General features: G+C 37.3%; 2 protein-coding genes across 7 annotated transcripts in view; both read right to left on the reverse strand.

The window, feature by feature from the left end:
* The window catches only part of LOC119152976 (prolyl endopeptidase FAP-like), a 45186-nt gene extending 35701 nt beyond the window's left edge, over positions 1-9485 (reverse strand). The window contains exons 1-4 of one of the 3 annotated variants that reach the window (XM_037398815.1): positions 7721-9485; positions 5950-6611; positions 4661-4723; positions 4304-4388 (exon numbers count right to left, since the gene is read on the reverse strand). In XM_037398815.1, the coding sequence (XP_037254712.1) occupies positions 4304-4388; positions 4661-4666 (91 nt within the window). In that variant the 5' untranslated portion in view covers positions 4667-4723; positions 5950-6611; positions 7721-9485. Of the gene's footprint in view, positions 1-4303; positions 4389-4660; positions 4724-4814; positions 5587-5949; positions 6612-7720 lie in introns of those variants that run through there. The other 2 variants (XM_037398813.1, XM_037398812.1) reach the window with 2 other exon arrangements.
* Positions 9486-9585: 100 nt separating this feature from the next.
* IFIH1 (interferon induced with helicase C domain 1) overlaps positions 9586-21100 on the reverse strand; it is a 28798-nt gene continuing 17283 nt past the window's right edge. For 2 of the 4 annotated variants that reach the window (XM_037398808.1, XM_037398811.1), the window contains 10 exons: positions 20037-20254; positions 18371-18487; positions 17771-17894; positions 17448-17681; positions 15084-15340; positions 13493-13642; positions 12644-12805; positions 12128-12318; positions 10616-10709; positions 9586-10507 (listed from right to left, as the gene is read on the reverse strand). In XM_037398808.1, coding sequence (XP_037254705.1) covers positions 10325-10507; positions 10616-10709; positions 12128-12318; positions 12644-12805; positions 13493-13642; positions 15084-15340; positions 17448-17681; positions 17771-17894; positions 18371-18487; positions 20037-20254 — 1730 coding nt within the window. In that variant the 3' untranslated portion in view covers positions 9586-10324. Of the gene's footprint in view, positions 10508-10615; positions 10710-10916; positions 11034-12127; positions 12319-12643; positions 12806-13492; positions 13643-15083; positions 15341-17447; positions 17682-17770; positions 17895-18370; positions 18488-20036; positions 20255-21100 lie in introns of those variants that run through there. The other 2 variants (XM_037398810.1, XM_037398809.1) reach the window with 2 other exon arrangements.

A 21100-nucleotide genomic window follows, 5' to 3' on the forward strand; every position in this document is an offset into this window, starting at 1 on the left:
TTGTAATAATCAGAAAGTATTCTGGTTTCTGTATTTGTTTTATATATATATATATGTTTATATGTATTTATCATATATGTAGCTCTATATGTATTTTATTTAGCAACCACTGCTACACAGCAAATAGATGATGTGTCAAAAAAGTATGGTATTATATTCTGCTTCCGGACTATAATGTCCAATCCTATCTCTGTGGGCTGATGCTGAATAGCTAAAGCACAAGTTCCTTCAATACGTGCAGGAAGCCAGCCTTCCACTTGAGGAAACCATAGCCCATTCAGCATCAGAAATTAACTCCAACGCTCCTGCTCTTGCTCCAGAACTTCTGGTCACCCTCAGCTCCACATCAGCTGAATCTGCTTTTCCCTACCTGCATTACATTCAGTCATTTTTTGTGAGGTGTGCCACTGCTTTCTCAGTGAAGGTTACTTCAAAACCACCCTTTGGAATGAGAAGAAAAGACGAAGTCTGAAGAAGTCATGCTCCAGAGTATGATCCAGCTCGTTACTGGTAGGAACGGAAACTGTACAGAAATCTAGAACATACTAGAATGAGAATGGTTTTGTTTACTACTGATTCCAACATCTCTACTGCATAAGAGTCCGGGAAAGGAAACTAACTATACACTGAGGAAGAATAATTATAATCCCTTCCAGTTATGGAAAATAAAGTTTTCAGAAAATATATTTATAAAGAAAAGCTAATAAAAATTATCTTAGATCACAGCCATCATACATCATTTCTAAGCACAGACTTGGAGAGGCAAGATTGTTATGGTGATCCCTTTAAATTAGTCCTAAACCAGAGTATTTATTCTGCCACCAGCATGTAAACAAGGACAGAAAATTAATAGAGCCTGTTTTGGCTAAGCATTTAATGATGATATAAGAACTTAAGCAACAAAGAGTTTCATCAAAGCACTAGTCAGTTTTGGAAAGAAAAGGCCCACCCAGCCCCACAGTCCTAGGAGTATTGTCACAGACCACAGCTGCACATGTGCAGCAGACTGAACCCTGTTAAGGGAATACAAACTAAAGGAGCATACTGGTTTTTGAGAACTTTTCTAGAAAAATTTTAGTATGAATTCCTATCAATTTTTATGCAGTCTAAGTACAGAATGGGTATGAATTAGTCTAATCCATCATAATATTGGGTTTTATTACTCTGTTCTACTAACCTTATAATAGCTTTCTGCCACCAGCATACAGAGCACTGTAGCTAGGTTTACACTATGGCTTAGATCTGAGCCTGAACTCATAGCTCAGACTGAACCACCAGATTCTGGTGGAAGCACACTGTCACAGTTAATGTATTGATTTTGAATTACACAGAACTTCATCAACAGCTGAGAGTCTACACTCTCTAATTGCCACTTGCCAATTTTGATAGATGGCCAAGAAGATCAGAATTTCTCTTTATTTCTAAGTCAAATATCCAGGCACACATGTCAATTACAAAGCAGCAACTAACAGCACCAGCTCCAGCTGAACTCAGTGCCAGCAACTGAATCCTTGACCAGAACCATTCTTCTTCCACGCCACAGTGATGGAAGCCACGCTTGTTTGACTTTGCATTGGAACACAGGGAGGCATTTACTGAATCAGAAAATGGATTTGGCCGGGGCGCAGCAAAGAACACCACCAGTTCCTAAGAAACAGGTTGCTCACCAGTTCCTGGCTGAGAAGCATGCCCTGTGACTAAACTGCAATGGTCTTGGTCTCAGGCATAGGTCAAATGTACAATGGGGACAGACACATTGACAAGCAAGATTCTGGATATTCATTACAAATAGCACAAGAAAAAATTAACTTGGAGCCTAAGCAATACCTTCAGTTATCTGTAACTCTGCCTGCAGTTTCACTATTGCTTTTCAACTGCAGACAGGTATTTCCTTTCTGGTTTATGCTGCAGAAAAACAGGACTGGGTACACCAGTGTACAAGTGAAAAGAACCTTTCTGAACTATTCTGCATTGGGTTATTGTAACTAGGTTATCATAGTTAGGTAAACAACACAGCACATTCCTAACTCAAAGAAATGTCAAAAAACTGTCACTAATTTCTTAGGCATAGATGGCATTCACTATATTGAGATTATCCACCTTGCTCTTCTGAACCCCACAGAAACTGTGTAATAACTGCAACTAAGTATTTAGTCCTTACTATCGTCTCCAAACAGAAAATTATATTCCAGTATAACTTCTGAGAATTTTTCATACTCCTCCATGTGTAAACCAAAACCAGCTATCACTTTTTGAGAAGTTTGAAGAACATGAAATTGCTAGAAACTTAGCAGACAAAATGAGAACTAAATATTACTTCTACTTTCAGAATTAAAGATAACATTTTTCTTTCCTGTTTTTTTTAAGCAGAAATTTAGTCGGTCTGTGCCTATACATTTAACATATGCAATTAATTTTCTTCCTAGATTGCCACATCCTTTCAGTTAAGCAGTAATAAAGGTGGAATGTACAAACAACATTCCTTCTCTATAGCTATTTCCTGTCTGTCTTCGACTTGCACAATTTGTAACTGCAAAATAAATTTGTATTTCTTTCATTTAAAACTGATCAGTAGACTACTAAGAATTCAGAAAGGTTTAGCCATTCGAACAGATAACTGCACCACTTGCAGTTCCACTTGAGAATAAGAAGCCATAATCAGATGTGTTTAGCATAATTGTGTGTCAACATAACTGTGTATTCCACAATTGTCTAAAATGCTCCTTCAAAAGCATTCTGTAAAGTAAGATAAATTCTTTATCATTAGTGGATCTAAAAGTGATGCCTGATATGACTGATTACCAAGTTGCTATTCCAAGAAACTATAGAGAGTTCTTTGTAATGGCTCAGGTACTGAAAAGGCTCAGAATAAGACCAGTGGGCTGGTATGTGATAACTTCAGAAGTGAAAAATACACTCACTCCTGCAGTATCTTCCATGATCTTTAGCAGCTTCTTCAGACTGCCAAACCAATCCTCAGTCTCCAGCCTCTTTGTTTCCTCTTTTTTTATTTATTTAAATCTCATAAAAATATTCTGCCCTGTCTTAACATGCAGACTTGGTATGAGAAGTCTGACTTAATACCATACATTTACCTAATAATAAAAGCTCAGATCTGACCATGCTTAAGCTAGCCAAAAAATCTGGCACCCTATCATTGACAGTAAAATCAAACTTGTCACTCTGAGGTGTTTACAGCACTCTTTACAGCACTGCCTCCCACCTTGATATAATCTATCCTCATATTCACATGCTGCATAACAGAATCAACCCTAACTCCTTCAGAAACCTCCACCCTTCTCTCAATGAAACAACTCAGGATAAGCATATTCCACAGAAGTATCAGGTAGGAAAGAGATTTCACCTTTCACAAAACTTGCATATTGACTACAGGACTTAAATTTCAGACTTCAGCAGATAGCTGATTTTATAACTTAGTTGTAAATGCAAAACTGATTTCTTCATCTCAGACACCCTGCCAACGTATGAACAAAGAATAATAATAGAATAAAAATCCCTTTAAATTGAAACTGTTACTGGAATAGGGTTTTTTTATTATTATTTTAATAATTTCAAAGACATTCAGTTACTCTGCTATTTTGAAAGGGCCATGTAAATACTTACATTGACCTTATTATACCTCTCAGAAAAAAAATTACCATCAAGTCAGTGTTGCCTGGGCTGTAAATTTCAAACCACACTCATTTCAAACTTTACCAGAGGACTCAGCAGAACACATTGTGTTGATTTAACTGCAGCTGGCATAATGCTACTAGAGCAAACTATGTACCCTGTTTTATACAATGCTGACTTTAATTTTAAAATGCAGTTGTAAATATGTTCACAAAAAAGTTATCATACCCAACCTACAACAACATGTTTAATTTGTAATTGGATAGAGAACTTCTGTAATTATTACATAACCGTTCAAAACCAAATACAAGTTCATGAAGCTAAAGAAAATTACTAACAGTTTGTGAATCTCCTAAACCCTAACACACAAAAAAATAACATAATATGAGGAGATCTAAGAATTATTTTTGCAATTCTGTCTAAGAACATTCTATGTCATGCACAATAAAGTTAATTCAGGTGCTTTTCACTTCAAGGAGTTCCTTGTTTCAACATCTGCTGGCATTTCAATCCTACCTTCAGGATATTTCAGCTGTCAGTACAATTCTGTAAAGTGATAAAGCCGTAACAATTCTGACAAGAAAAATGATCTGACAAACTTTTGTGAACTTTAGAAGCCATAGTAGCTAAAGATGTTGTTTTACACTACATTAGATTACAAATGCCTTACCTCTTGATGGAAGCAGTATAATACACATAAGTAATAAAGAAAGCAAAAGGCATATAACCACGCCAAATATGATTTTTAGCCGGGTCTGCAGGACAGAAACAAACAATAATTACATTTCTAATATTGCCTGAGACACACTTCTATAGCTGGTAAATAATTAAATCCTCCCACTCTCTCTAACTGCTGTAATCCATCCAAGCAACAAGCAAAAATGTCCCTGCAGTACATTTGAAAAGACTTCCCTTTCCATTTTCTTTAAAACAAATACTTTCACATCGGAGCCTGGGCTGGTGCAGTAGCTGACAGTTTAAAAACCACAGATGTAAATTTACCAAAAGCTGAAAGCAGCATACAGACCTTCATTTTCCTGCTGTATTCTAAAAGAATGTAAATTCTCTCTTCTGGGTGTTGGTCAGTGATCTAGGAGAGAAGTTTGAAAAGGCAGTGTCTGTTTTCACAGTTGGAGGCCAAACCTCTGGCAGACTTTTTTTTTTTTTTTTTTCCTACATACTTTTGAAAACTGTGCCAAATTTCGAAGGGTTTCCATAAAATTAGAAACATGCTTTTGGGGAAGTTCTTGGACCAGAAATGGACAGTGGGTGGCTGTAGGGGTGGTGATTATATACTTCCCATCAATGTGAGCTGTAACCAACATCTGCTTACATTAACTTCAGAGTTTTATGACACAACAGTTACTTGATATGTACTGTGTATTTTGGCAATCGTCATGTTCTCAGGACATAGTTGTGACCTTGTTTCTACTCTACAGAGAATGTAAAGGAAAATCCAGTAGCTTTATTGTTTATATATACTTCACATATATTTACTTTTTGAAATAATAAATGACCATGTAAGAATGCAAAACAAGAAGCAGAAATAGATACTGTTTAATGTCTTCCACATGTGAGAATTACTTTTTTTCCTCAGAAAACCATAAAACTCTACAGGCTGTGTAAGAGAACTAAAAGAAGTAAATATCTACAGGCCCACTGCAAATTCTGAAATAGTGCTTAAACCACCAATTGCATGTATTTTATTTAGCTCACTGAAATGAGGTCAACTGAAAACAGGGAAAACTCTTTGAGACCGCAGCGTCAAGTTACATAAGGGAGCCCTCAGCAGAGAGGAGAGGCTCGAAAATGGAAGTAAAAGTATGTCGTGCTCGTTAGACTGACTTCACCCAAATACTCTTACTACTGCTCTGCTTCAGAGCCGCTCCGGGGAGCGCCGGCGAAGGCGGGGTACAGGCAGGCAGCCCGCACCCTGCCCGGTGCTTCAGGCGGGTCTCCACAGCGGCCAGGGGCGCTGCCGCCGTGAGGGGATAACGGCCGGGCGCGCGGGGCGGGCGGGAGGGGAATAACGGTCGGAGGGGCACGGGCCCGCCGCCGGCCTGCGGCCGCGCGCCCCCTGGCGGCGAAAGGCGGGCTGCAGGAGGCAGCGGCAGCGCTCGCCGGCCCGCCCCGGCGCCGCCCGCTGTCCCGCAGGAGCCGGGCGCTCCCAGCAGCGCTCCGCGCTGTCGCCCCCTTTCTTCGCTGCGCGTTGCTCTGTGCCAGCACCCCCCAGCCCCCCGCTTCCAGGCTTGCTAGCACCGTTCCGGGAGGCTGGATGCTCTTTAGTGCATCTCCACACACCCTGTGACACTCAACTGCTTATGAGCAATGCCCAGGTCTCAGAAGGATGATCTCAAAAAGGAAATCCATCCCGCGCTCCCGCCGCAGAGCCAGCAGTCATTCTGTCAGATGATCAACCTGAGCATGCGACTGGGCCAGGCATTCCACGTGCTGTTATGGGGGGTGGGAGGGAGCAAAAATAAAAGGTCAGCCTTACACCCTGCTCATCATTCGGACATTGTGCTGGGAGAAAACACGAACCAAAGACCTGTGCGGACTGCTCTGCTCCACAGCCGTGCGTTAGGCTCTGTGTTATGCATGGAAAGGCACCAGGCATGGCAGCAGCTGAAGTGAGCTACAAAACAAAGACTGCGGCCTGTAGCTCCCCAGCCATTTCACCCGGTGTCCATGCTGGAGGGGACGGCGGTGCTTGGCACCTTCCTCTGCTCGGCCTCCATCGCCTGCTGGGGGTGGCCAGGCCTGGCTGCAGCCCCAGACCTGGCTCAGCCGCCGCCTCAGCCGGTGTGGTAAATGTCAACTGCCAGAGGCAGCCATGAGCTGACAATATTCACTAGGTCTGACGTGAGAGCAGTGACTGGAAGCTGCAGGTTGGGCTCAGGCATTGTTGATTTTGCATGTGAAGTCTGCTAAATCATCTCTTCTTTCTCCCTGCCCTGGTCTTGTACCTCTCTCACATGCTAAACACCAAAAAGGGAAAAAATAAGAGTGAGGAAAGGAGTCCTGAACGGTGGTGCCTCTCTGTAGAAGACAGGCACAGGGACTATGGTTTTTCAGAGGAGGTTAACGAGGACAGAGTACCCAAATCTTAATCATCCCAGCTGGCTTCTTTGAAAAATTGAAAATGTGCTAGATGAGACAGGTTTCCTGTCACACCAAACTGTCCAGCAGAACTTGGGCTAATGTTTTACAGAGAAAAAAAAAAAAGAGTTCAATGTACCACCAAAGGTAGTTAAATTACCACCTTATCCTAACAGTATGGGCTGGAATTTGAACCCTAACCATTACACTTGGCGAGGCAGCAGCTGATTTGGGCAGTCTTTTGGCAATGTGCCTTACAGAACTCTTTGTGGGGGGGTGTTTTGAAAAGAGATTCAAATCAATTGTCTGAAAGAAACAGTTATATGAAACATGTCTTATTCTCCCATTAACTCAGTTCCTCTCTCTCCCCAGTTCTTGTCACAACAGTGAAGTACAAGTTATACAAGGTAAAGTTTCTGAGTAAGATTGATCCTGTTGACATAAACCAACGCAGGAAAAAAAGGCTGAGAAGGCTAAAATACATTGTTCCTGATACAGTGCATTATGAAGAGCAGAACTGAGCTCAAAACCAAGTTTCCTAACAAGATAAAACCGCAGCTATTCAAAATTTCCAAAACAGAAAAGAATTATGACAAATTATTTTTCCCCATGTAACTCATGCTTCTTATTCGTATTTCCAAACCGTTACTTATTTCCTCGCATTCTGTGGTTAATGCCATATGTGTTTTCAGTAACACAGTTCAGAGAAATCCATTGGTCATTTCTGACAACCAGAACACCACAAAATTGCAAATGCAGGTTTTGATCAGGCTAGTTTTAATTTCCAAATAGATAGCTTCCTCTAATTAATGCTTATTTAGAGAACGTCTCAAAGTAAATTATTCAAATTCACGTGATCTAAAAGACTTTGCAAAATGCCTCTATGCTGCATACTATGTATTTTTCTGATTTGGAAGTCTAATTATTTAGGCATCTGCTGTAATAAGATTCAGAAAGGTTGCAGTATTAGAAGCAAAACAAAATTTACCTGTCAGAGAATGACCTTTACAAGCTTTGTAGACCTATTGCTTCTAACACCAGAACTCCCTTCTGTGGACTGTTTATACCAGTACCAGCAAAGAAGCAAACAACAATTATTTCAACCGCCAAAGCTCTTCCTAAATTTTGCAACATCAGAATCCCATAATACAAGATTAGAAAGAAAAGCGTAAGGAAGCTAGAAAGAGGGTGAATCGGGAAAATGGACAGATCACAGAACAGAAAACATACTCAGTTTGTACAGCAACTATCTAACCAGTTACGCAACTACTCTAGGGCACTAAAGCATTTACATTCCCAGATGAGGAAACGCAGTTTTAAAGATGTAGGTTGTGCATGACATCAGACCAAAAGATAGAATAATGAAAAAGCAAGTAAAGCTGAACCAGTTCTTAAGTAGCCACACACGTAGCTAGACAAATCCCCAGTGAATAACAATTTTTCTTCTTTCCACATTTGTGAACAAATAAAAGCTCTAAGTAGAAAATACAATCAGGACTTGTCACACTCCCTGGAGGACTTTGGGTCCATAAAGGCAATAAATGTAGAAGTAACTAGCAGATAAAATACAGCAATTTAGCTTGTGTTTTACAACTTCACACTTCCTGGATGAACAATATAGGCACGTTTTACAACCCCATTCAGAGACAATCACTTGAAGTGGAGATTCATTATCCTACAGCCAGCAGGATTCATTTGAGGTTCATTACGCATTATGCTGAAGTGCGATTGTGCAAACACTCTAAGCTTTGGTGACAACATGGCTGAGTAATGCTAGGAACTGGGTGTGTAACAGCAGCACACAGATGAACTACAAGAAGCCCAAGCATGTTTGTGATATGCCCCTGTTGAACTCAACTATAAAAGAACAAAGAAATCCAGCTGCATATGCTCTTGTTGCTTCAATAAAGGGAACTATCAAAAGCTTAGATTTCAGAAAATCTAGTCAGCATGGAAAATTGATTGAAGACCCAGCAGCAACCTATGTAATGATACCATCTTTTCACCAGGGTTTTACACTTCCTTAAAAGTACTGAATAGATTACTTCAGACACTTGAAAATGCTATGTACAGTGTATTATATTACATTTATGTAATTGTAGCAACTCTTTAATACAGATATGATCTGGGTGAAGATACCCAGGCAGAGTATTTTAATAACTAGTTTTTAGTATATTTCATAGCATCTCATCAGATACTGAGCACATGAATAAAACACATCTTAAATTATAATCATGTGTGATTTATCAATCTTCAATATTTTTTAATAGTTGGATTCTCAGATCAATGTGTAAAAAGTATAAAATTAATCCTGCACTTAATGCTAAATCAGCAGATTCTAGAAGTAGCCACAAGCCACAGTATTAAGTAAAATACAATATGAGAAAGAAAAAAGAGCCACCCAAATCCAGTCCTAATGCAAAACTGAAATCAAATCTGAATTAAAAAAATGTTCATAGTATTTATAGTTCTTTTTAAAATGTAGAACAATTACAGATCCAGCCATAATAAGATTCTGTTTTGCTGGGATATATTTTTCAGCTATGTTGTAACTTAGGAACTGGGGCTACTGAAGTGTTTACATGTCCGTGCCAGTAAACATACCACATTATCCTGAATTTGCAAAGCTGACTGTTAAAACAACAAACAGACCTTCTTTCCACTCTCCAGTTTCTTGCTTGCAAATGGAGGGGTGGGGTGGGGTGCAGGATCTGTCAACGAGATAAATATGAAGACACAGTATGCTATTTTTACAGTCAGAGTACCACTATCCTTTAAATTTCCAGGGTGAAACTGTGGTATTATTATTGTCAAAATACTTACAGTGAAAGACAATAAACAGTGTCACAGAAGTTAATCATTATAGTAATTTATTGAAAAAAATTATATACCTCATTATATAAGCAGTTTAACAACCCTACGAAACTAACACACAGAAAGTTACTTGGCATTGTCCTTCTTTGACATTAAAATAATCAATTTCCAGTCAGGTTAAGGGCTTGATTTTTTGAAATGTCTTTTAATGGAAACAATTTTAGTCTGTCAAAATGTATGAGCTCATAAGAGGGGAAAAACTGAGTCACGAAAACACTGACGAAGCAACGATTCAGAGATAGCACTCAGCTAATCTGTTCTCTTTACGTGGCTCCTCTGTTGAAATGCTGTCTTCAAAAGGGGTATAGCAGGAAGAAAACCAGAAAATAATCACCACGGCACATCTCAAGATGTCTGTCCTATGTTCTGTGCTTGACAGACAGGTCATCTTAACGCAGTTTTGATAGTGTTGTCACTCCATGATGGACTGTAGTGAGTAGAGATGGGAATTTGTTCCATGGATACATGACTACAATGTATTTGGTTATCTTCTATGTCCCGGAGTACCACTGCAAATCAGAGCGCAGACAGCAGCCGTTTGACTTCATCCTTCTCCTTCCTTGTTTTTTTTTCCTCTTCAAGACAGTTTCTTCATGCCTAGGAGCTTTCACAGCATTTATGATGCAGAGCACTCTCTATGGGACACAGGAGCTTCTAAATCAGCAGTCAGAGAACAGTTGAAAAGGGCTTTTATTTTCATTCATTCATATTCAAGTCCTTAATCTTCATCACTTGAAGGACAATGAGCTGCATAATCAAAAGTAGGGAATGTGACAGGCAGTTCTCCCCATTTCTTAAAAATGTTCTTTGTTGTTTTCTTGTCTTCAAACACAACCACAAAATTTCTAATCTTTAGACAAGGTAGGTCAAGACCTCGGTGAACCATCATATTTCCCCAAGCCTGCAAGTATAAGAAAATTACTTTTCAGATAAAATAGACAGGATCATTAGACAGAAATGAATACAAACAAACAACAACATAGAAGTGTGAAAATAAGTTGTTCCTCACTTGTCCACAATCTTTACATATTATTTCCCCATTTGTCTGGTAATCGGCATGCTTATCTTGCAGTGTCTTATTTTCTCTTGTATCGTAAAGACTTCTGAAAAACAGTCAGACAGCGTGCATTAGAATACATTGGTCATTCAATGCTACATACAGACTTAAACACACAGTGACTACAATTGCTGAAGTCAGATACAAAACCTAAAAAACCCTCTCTGACCATTACGCACATTCAGGAGTTGGAGAAAATGCAAGGTCATATTTCATGCTCCTAAGTAACGTGAAATACAAGTGCACTCCATACCTCCTTTCACAGCATTTCAGGAGCTGCATTGTCCCTCACACATCTTAAAGCAGGAACAGCAGGCTCTCTGTTATAATAGGGGATAGACCTAGCTTGTTTTTTTCAGATGCCATGGAGCTGTCAAAGAAATGGTACCTGCTAGTTAGAGCTTTCTTTTTATTGCCTGTAGTTCAACGTTGCTTACTCCTTAACAGAATCATTTGTTCCTGACTATCCAGAGCTGCAGAGTATGTGCACATTCTTACATTACTTTAGGGAGCAGTTGATCTTGAGGGTTACTATTAACCTGTCCAGAGGGGCTATTCAAATTCACTGATAATGTTATGCCGACAAGACAATTTCACAATAAAAGCAGTTCAATGTTCAGGGTTGCAGTGCAATTTTAATTTTTTCAACATATGGGTACTAATTTCTTGCTAACTCTTCAAAAAGACTTCGCAAATTATACCAGTGATATGTCTCAAAGAAACAACTTTGGAGGGCAGTACCTTGGTAGGATGGTGTCTGTTATTTAATTAGTCAAACAGGACTGATCTATAATGTACAATATCCTTACAAATCTACTGCAATAAGCAAATACAACTCAAGTTGAATTAAAACATTTTCTTGTACTCTTAATTTCCATTACAAGTGGGAAAAGAAGTCATCTGCCATCGTGGCACTGAAAAGTTAAACACAGTTTAACACAAATGTTTACCAAACTAGTTGGCATCTCTTGCAATGGAGGAGTAAGAACACTGGGAGAACTAAAAGGGGTGTGCATCATCCTCTAAATATATAAATATACATCTTCTAAATTTAAATTGTCAATGCACAGCTCACGGCCAGTATGTTGTTTGAGTCACTGGTTATAGTCAAACTCTTATCCTGGGTCTGTTACTGGTGTAAGTATTTGAGTAACTGGTGTTCATCTCTGGTTACATTTACACTGTGGAATACATACTGTATTATATAATGTGACCCAATTAATATTACTGCAGAAGCTGTATTTTTTTCCAAAGTTTTAAACTCTGGTCACCTTGAAATCAGGGGTAAGAATCAACGTTACCTTCAAACTCATTAACTGTAAATTCCATACAGATTAGGACTTGATAATATTAAACAATCTTTCTTTCCTCACAGGACCTACAGGGTTACATGCCCTGTACAGCCCTGCCGAAAAGAAAATCTGTTTCTGCCTGAAAGAGATAGAGTAGTTCATGAACACTTACTGGAAATCATTTTTCACACTGACATGATGCATTTTTTCAATAACTTGGATGTCTTCTCCAGAACATATCAGCTTGTGGCAATTTTTGCATAGGAATGTTATTAGTGAAGGATTTTTCTTGTATATTTTGCACTGATCTCTTTTTGCCTTCATTTGTTTTTCCACTATACTTTGCAACTGGAAATTCTGAATCTGGAAATAGATCGGTAAGAACACTGTAACGTTGTGGTGGAATGACAGGTTTTTTTCAGTTATTTTACTGAGTTCACTGACAACATGACTTCTAGTCAGTTTTCCCAACTTGTGTTTCCCTCCTTACCAACAGAAAAGGAGATTTTTCTAAAGGCTCAGAAAACACAGATTATTAAAACGAATACTGGCAGAAGGATTCAAGGCCATATGTAGTAACCAGTATTATTTTAAGTTTTCCTCCCCTAAGTAGATTTCAAATAGAAAGTATTTCTTACAGTACAAATCAGTCTCCTTCAAAGGGAAAGTGCAGAGTTGCAATAAATACCTTATTCAAATACTCCTCCTGTGGCATCTTCTGGACACGCTGAATGGCCTTATACATCATTTTCTCACGGAAAATATTAACATCTTCACGTTCAGCAGCTCCTGAGCCACTGGAAGCCACAAGTGCATAGGTGCTCTCATCAGCTCGAGCTCGACCACGAGCCTACAATTTGCAAGCAATACAACATAAACAGCACCATGTTCCCTTATAACACCACACAACATTTTTTTCTTAGTTTTGTAATGGAAGACATGTAGTGTTCCTTACACAGTGTCTCCATCGAGCATTTTTTTCCCCACTTAACTCAGACAGATAAAGAATCAGTGAATAACACTTACTGTTTCTGCATTATCATCAAAGATACCTGTGAAAATAGTGCTTAGGAGATCTGTGACTAGCACAATATTTTTCAAAACAGAAACTGTATTTAGTCACCAAAAAATAAGCACGCATTTAAATATTAAATATAGAAATATTTGTATTCACAAATTATGTGAGAACATGGACAAACTGGTATTCTGATATTATCTCTTTTCAGCTGTTGGTGGTACAAATGTCTTTTACATCAACCAGTCTGCTGATCATATTCTCATACCTTTTTTATTAAAAGAGCTTACTGTTGGTGTAGAGCTTTAAATGTGTGTTACGCCATTACAAACTGAGGAAAATTTTATATTGCACGCGAACTGAGGATGGCAACAGGAAATTAACCTTGCTGCAAGAGCATTTTCTCTTTTAGCATGCAAGTATTTAAAAATTATCTCAACCCCAGGTATATGATTCACCATTTGCATATTCCAGACAGAAAAAGACTGTTAAAAATAAGTTATGTATGCAGTAAACTCATACCTGCACCATAGCAATTTCATTGGTGACAAGGCCATAGCGAATAACGATGTTACACTCTTTGATGTCTAGGCCCTCCTCAGCTACAGTAGTAGCAATAAGTAAATTTACATTTCCACCTCGGAATTTATCAATAACTTCCCTTTGCTCATTCTGTAAATGGAAAAAAAATATCAGTATACTAACTTTCAGTATTAGTTTCTGTCAAGTTTCTTCTAATGAAGAGGTTGAAGGAATTATAGTCCAGTCATTTCAGAGTGGAATGCCAAATGTCAAGAGGCTTCAACAACTATATTTAAGCATCCTTAAGATCACAAACAAGGAATTCCTATTGAATATAATAGGTGTTCAGCACCTTTTTTAAGTGGGAAGGGAGCTGAAGTCAATCTTTTAAAGATAACTGAGCTTGGAACTTTGTAGCCTGTTTCATAGGCACTAGGAGTTTTAGTAATACAGTTGTTCTATTATTTTCAAATTCTTTCAGCAGTTATTCAGAGGTTCTGGATTTCTACTACTTCAGTAATTTCAGTTTAAAGTATAGACTTCAGCACTTCCAAGTCAAGTTCCAAAGCACTTAAAATTCCCCATAATAAGTGGGGACCATAATTTTGGGGAGCAATAAAAGCACAGCAATGATACACTTATAAAAATAAAGCATCCAAAACATGGACTTCTGAAGTAGCTGGGTATTTCAAATGAGCTTGAACGGAGGGACAGAAACTTCTGATTTGCTATATTCAGTTTCAAAATCAAGAGGCTATTGTTTTGTTTGTGCGATGTGGTACACATATTAAATACCAAATTTTCATAGAAAACGAGCAACTTTTTGAGGGAACAATTCCTAACTTTTTTTTGAAACTAAAAGCAGCTGAAGGAAATGGACTGTGCCCAGCAATAATCCACGCCATTTTTGTTTAAATGCTGAAATGGCAATTTTTATGGGGAGTAAAAAGCAGAAGAGAAGAGAGGTTTTAGGATACTGAAGTACTTTGTTTTGAAAATGTTTAATTTGGAGGTATAAATCATGAGAGAGATGTTGTGTATGAAGTCAACACAACAGTACGAGACAGACTGTTGAGTGATCAATTGTGATATTTTCATTGCACATTTTGGCAAATTCTCTTTCTCTTATGCATCAGTGTGAAGTATGCATATAAATCGGTATAAGTTGATTAAGCAATTATATCAAGAAAAGACATGCATAATCAACACTGTAATTTTATTTTTCAATTCAGCAACTAAAATATAATTTGAATTACTGTTGTCCTGATAAGTATAAACTCATTTAATTATCACATTTTTGCTATTTGTATTTTGTTCACTTTTTCTTTCTATGCCTCACTACAACTTGTGCCCCTTTTGACTATATACTTCTCTAAGAAACATCTGCCTGTTACTCCTATCGCCATAGAATCCAAAACCAAAAAAGCTTGTTTGTTGTGGAAATAAAATTATTCTGACATATTCTGCACCTTATGAAGGTAAATTGTTGGCAGGTATGAAACCAGAACTCTGGGCTCCAAACTTCAGTCCGTTGTTCTAGTATTAAAACAAGCTATTTTCTCAAATCATGTACAATATTTGCATGCTGTACCTGAGTCATGGGTTTCATTTCACTGTTATGTCCAGCACCAATAAGGTAATGGGCTTTAATTCCCACTTCTTCAAATTTTGGGTTATCCTTAATCCACTGGAACAGAGCAACGGCACTTAGCCGAGTCTTTGTGAAAATAATTCCTCTAGGTTCCTTAGTCTTCGTGAACTCCTCCATTAAAGTGTTTCGCAACTGTATTAGCTTCTCATTTTCATATTCTGGCTTTCTAGCCAACTCTTTCAGCTGTTTCTTTTTTGCTTTAAAAATAGCAGATGTAAATTAAAAAAAAAAGTAACCATGTAATATAACAGCTCTAGAAAAAAACAAAGCAAAGAGCAGCTTCCTATATAATTCCCACAGCATGGCTAATTCACATCCAGTTTGAAGAGTTATGGCATGCCAATTATTTCAAGTGGGTTTACATTCATTAAAAACACACTAATCTATCAAAACAAATCACCATTAAGTTTTTAACTTTGCCCATATTTCATGGTGGGAATAAGCAAAAGAAAAAAACTGTCTACACACCCTAAGTGGTACAGTTACATGCACTGTATTAAAGAGTTAAATCACAGCTTACAGTATTTGCAGAACAGTTTTAAAATAACAGGGAAAGTCTTACAAGGAGAAACAGATTGGTATGCACTGCTCTCAGAGCTGATGTTTTTATAAGTTTAGACAAAAATTGACCTTGGGACATTCAGTGAAGTGGGAATCCTCACTAGAAACATGCAATGTGATAGACACCAGAATGGGTGCATTGTTATTGGCACTGCAGCTTTTAAAGACATTTAAATACACTCAGCAAAATGTTAAATGAATGACTCTCTTCAACAGGCTCTATTGACCATGACCAGGGAGGACTCCTCACATGCTTTATTTTTTTCATTTTTATTTTTTTTTTACAAAACTTCTAATTTTAAAAGCCTATGTCATTGACAGATGATCACGCAAATACAGTAACACTTCAAGGTGGTGGCCTTGTATGTTAAGATATTATAGTCCGATCTCATCACTCTGTGCAGATTATTGCACGGCACCTTGTCCAGTGCAATGGTAGTCAATGTATCACAAACTACTAAACCACTTAGGGGCCGGATTGAGGACCCTGGGGGGCCGTATCTGGCCCGCGGGCCGTAGTTTGAGGACCCCTGCCTTAGGCAGTGGCTTTCTGACTACAGTCACATTAGAATGTAATCAAACATATACAAATACATAAAAAATGTATATGTAGATGTAATAAACTCCCACAATTTTCCCCCCTAGTTAAACCCACACTAAGGGCTGCAGTGAGTTTATCACTCAAAGATGCACTCCACTTTTAAAAGCTGGGAAATGAAGTTACAAATTTTTTTCCATTACTCCTGGCACCTTCAGTGGTAAAAATAAAACAAATTGGAATATAATTTCTTTTTCACCATCAGGTTCTTTGAACTGCATTTACCTGTGGAAAAGAAAGCAATCTAGACAACTCATTTTGGTTTTTAGTTAGTTTAACATTTTGGTTTTCAGCAACAGCTCAACACTGAAATTCTAAATAAGGGGGCATAAAGACAGGTATGAAGAGTCATTAAAAACCACAATGACATTAACTAACCTAATCTCTTTTTCTAAAAGTTTATTTTTTTACATTTCCTGAATTTCTTAATGATGGCATTCTAAGTACAGACATGCTGCAGTAAAATCTAATTTCTTTTGCATTGCCCAGGAGCTGTAGACAATGCAAACAAATTAGTCATTGTAAAGGCAGCAAGGGAAAAAAAAAAAAAGAGGAAAAAGATTAGTGTGTCAAGGACTGAATGAATCCTAGTCCCAAGGTGAATGATATGAAAAAAAGGCAAATAACTTTGGTCTTTGCAATTTAATCCTCTGTTTAAATCTCTCACTAATCAGTCTTTACCTGAAACTTACTTAGGGTCATCACTTCCATCTCTTAGTATACAGACGAACAAACTGGTAGAAAGGGTTGGTTAAACCCCCATAATTTCATTACTTTTGTATTCCATTTGCTCAACTTTTTGCCCCTGAAGAGTGTCTACTGGAAGACACATTCTATTTATCTATCAGAGTGTCCTCAGGGACACTTCATTGGAGAAAAGCAGAGAAACTATCAGCAAAAAGAAAGTGCTGCTGGGCCAAAGCTGAAGAACTACTACATGTTGGGACATGATCACACTATGATGTTATTAACATATATTAATATTATTAACATATTCCATCCTGTATGAACTGGGACATCCAGATACTATTATAATAAACAACACAGCAATCTTGAGGATGTAATAATTAATGGGCCCACAAATCACATTAGTGCATAATCTATGGATTTCAAATATTAAATACCATAATGGATTTCAAACTTACCATGAAATAAACCTATTAGAAATTCATCTGTTTCATCCTGTTTTGATACTGCTGGTTCATCATCATCATCATCATCGCTCCTTACTGTCTTCTTACTTTTCTCCTCCTTATAGAAGTTATTTAGATGATTGTACGCATCTACCATTCGGATAGTGTCATTTATCTGGAGAGCATCATTGTATTTCTTCAAGTGCTCTGCACAGACACGCTCCTTACGTTTTTCTTCTTTTGCAGCTAAAAGTGAACAAAAGATGCAAAATTATGCCTGTATATAGAATGACCCAAAGAAATCCAAAGTTGGGATATTTTTGCTGTGCAGTTACCTTTTTTCTCTTCTCTAACCACCCACTGTTCATATGGCTGAGTTCCAAACTCAGATTTTGGATAGAGCTGGCAATAGTTTTGAATGTCTGTCATGATCTCAGTAATTCTCTCTCTAAATGGATCCTAGAAATGATTATCAAAGTAAGTAAGCATCTTCTAGCAACAAAAAAACACTGGCTAGTACCACACTGAGTAATTTTTTAAAGCATTAAACTTTAAATAATAAAAAAAAGAAGTAGTGCGTTTAGAGTTATAGAAATTAAATAGTTCAGAATATTACAAAAATTACACTGTGAAGTAACATTTTTTAGTGAATACAATGTCACTCCAATACAGACATTTCAACTATGGTTCAGAAAGTCTTTTGACAAGTTACCTCAAAAATATACTCACATAAGTAAAAATTTAGTGCTATTCGACTTTACTGATATTTTTCCATACAGAGAAAAGCAGCAGATAAAAAACACATGATCAAATTAGCACTACAGATCACCATAAATCTACAGAAAAAGAGCATTAGCCAAAAGTTTTTGATACCATACAACACACTTTTGAAGGGCAATATAACTTTTAACACTGATTTGTTTGAAAAAACATACCCTTCTTTTGTCATCTGCAATCACAGTCTTCTTATATGGTTCCTTCACCTGATTCTTCAACTGGGAGACATGCTCTTCAACAGTCATGATTCTGCATGCATCAAGGTTGGCACAGATCTGGGAAAAAACAAAACATTATTTCTTTTAACATTTAATGACTTACTCTACATGAAAACTGAATTAATGCAACAGAGCTTCTCATTTAGGTATTGGCTTTTATATAACTTTATTTTCTTTCTACAAAATTGGATACAAACACTATCAGTATAAGAAAGGCCAAGTCTTTGAAAGGCATGTGAGATAAGCTGAACAAGTTACTTTTTAGACCAGAAGTGATCCTTGCACACAGGGAAAAATTAGGTAAATCAGGGTGCAAAACAGGTATTTTGGATAGAAAAATACACCATCGATACTTTGGAAGAGTAGATTTTGGAGCACAAAACAAATGAACAAACTCCCCCAGTGAAATAGAAAAAAAAAAAGAAAATAAAAGTTAGGGATTAATTATAAAAGTAAGAGCTGGTCATGAGTAGAAAATAATTTGAAATTATCTTTCTTGGAACAAGAACAGATTGAAAAAAATTCTGTGCTACCTGCACAACTGAACTGACCTTTCCTGCTTTTGATGTCCTCCGAGAAGAAAATATGTACGTTTCTGTTCAGTAAGTTTAAAGTAATAAGCAGAAACCTTAAGATTTTTATGAGCAGAAAAAACAGGAAAGGAAGTCTAGTAGGCAACCTTTCTAACGTCTTCAGCAGTAGTTACCTATTTGAGCTTGCATATTTGGATTACATTTCTTTAGATAAAACCCCAGCACTCTATCATTAAGATTTCAGAGCTGATGAAAATGAATTCTCTGCTTTTCCTATTGCCAGAAAGTTTTTCTCTCAAAATACCTCGCAATTGTATCTACCTCCACACAGCATAAAAGCTTCTTGCAGGCCTCAATATTCAATATCACATTCTGTTCTTGTCCTATTTGCTAGTTAGGAGTTTTCACCAGAGTATTTGGCTAAATTCTACTTTTGTATTACTAACATAAATCCACTGAATTTCAAGTAAAATAAAGTTTCTTTAAGTATAGAATTTAACCAATTATCTTCAGTCAGGTGTTTAAGCAACTACAGAATATTCCCCTCTTAACAAGCAACTCTAATTGCTGTAAAGAAAAACATTTGTTTGCTACCTGTACCTCACAAGTGGTTTCTGCTTAAGTATTCAACTTTGTTTTTCATTTTCTTGGTTCCAAACAAAAGCCCAGCTTAGTCACTCTATAAACAGAGATATAAAGTACCATGATCTCTCTAAGATTTAGGAATACACAGTAATTCTAATTAATCAATGGAAAAATAAGATTTTTATTAACTGTAAAACCTCACGCTTGTGGATTTCTTGCCTCTGATCTTGAGACTTTTTTTCAAGTGAGGCAATCTTTTTACTTTGCTTTTAGTAACCCTATTCCTCTGTGAAGTAATTTTTTTTTGTACATGGTTTTCCATTAATTTGTAGTGGGTCAATTTGCTGAATGGGTTGTGAGCTGAACAGCCATGTACACATGAAAAAAATAAATCAGATTATATATTTGGAGCCTAACACTGACTTTAAAGGTTTTACTCGAAGAAGAAAATATCCCTTTGATGGTTTGTAAGTGTGCAGGCTATTTACTTTCAGAATATGCTCTTCAGCTTTTGAGTAGGATGTTGCACCTCCTACACCAGGTGAGGCTGTAAGTCCCAGAATCTGAGGCTGTGGGATCAGTGGTTTGTTTTCTTTTGCCAGCTTCCTGTTCTTCATCTTTTCTTTTAAGTAACGTCGCATTATATTGTTGTAGACACCCTCCTTTTGAGTATGATGACACTCATCAATAATGATGAGTGAAAAATCTGGGGACAAAAAAAAAAACAAAAAACAACAAATCCCTATTATTATTAATTTTCTTTCAAATGTAGAATTTGTGTGACTAAACCTTCTCACAGGTGAGGTGACTGTTGAAGAGAATGCATCAGTTTGATCCCTAATGTATTAGGAAATTTGTAGTGCTGGAGGAAGGCGTGGATGGAAGCTGTATATATTTAATGGACTTCGGAATCTTTGCTGCAGTCCTGATGTGTCAAGTAGTTTTACATTTCTCATAATGTAAAAAGTTTTTCTATTTTTGCAAAACCAGTTTGATGGTATAAAGAACATCAGAGATTTTTAATAACCAGTGGTAAGAACATACCATACTAACTCAATTCTATCTTTTATATCCACAATTGTATCTAACAAACTGCATACTGTTTGTTTATGAGAAACAGAACATGTTAGAAGCCATTCTGATATTCTAAAAAGGCCTGTCATGATCAAAACATGCTTCCATTTTATAGCAACACAGAGATTTCCTCTCTATTCCCATCCAATTAAAAGATTTATATTACTTTATGGATGCGTCACTGGAAAGACTAAACAGATGGTGGGAGCACACCAACCATCTCTTGTAGCAGAGGAAACTGATGAAGATTCAGACAGGTATTATGTGTTTTTCAGTCAGATCATATTTACATGCAACAAGTACAATATGATAAGGAAAATTAGGATTTTTTTGTTTTATATTTCTTACCAACATAGAAAACAACTCTTTAATCTATCTGCATATGCAGCCTGTGACATATATTTCAAGGTTCTGATTTGAAAGACTCATGAACATTTCTTTGTTTCTCTAACAGCAAAACTGGTTTATGGAGCTCCTA

The sequence above is a fragment of the Falco rusticolus genome, chromosome 8 (assembly GCF_015220075.1).
Source record: "Falco rusticolus isolate bFalRus1 chromosome 8, bFalRus1.pri, whole genome shotgun sequence".
In the NCBI taxonomy this organism is placed as follows: Eukaryota; Metazoa; Chordata; class Aves; order Falconiformes; family Falconidae; genus Falco; species Falco rusticolus.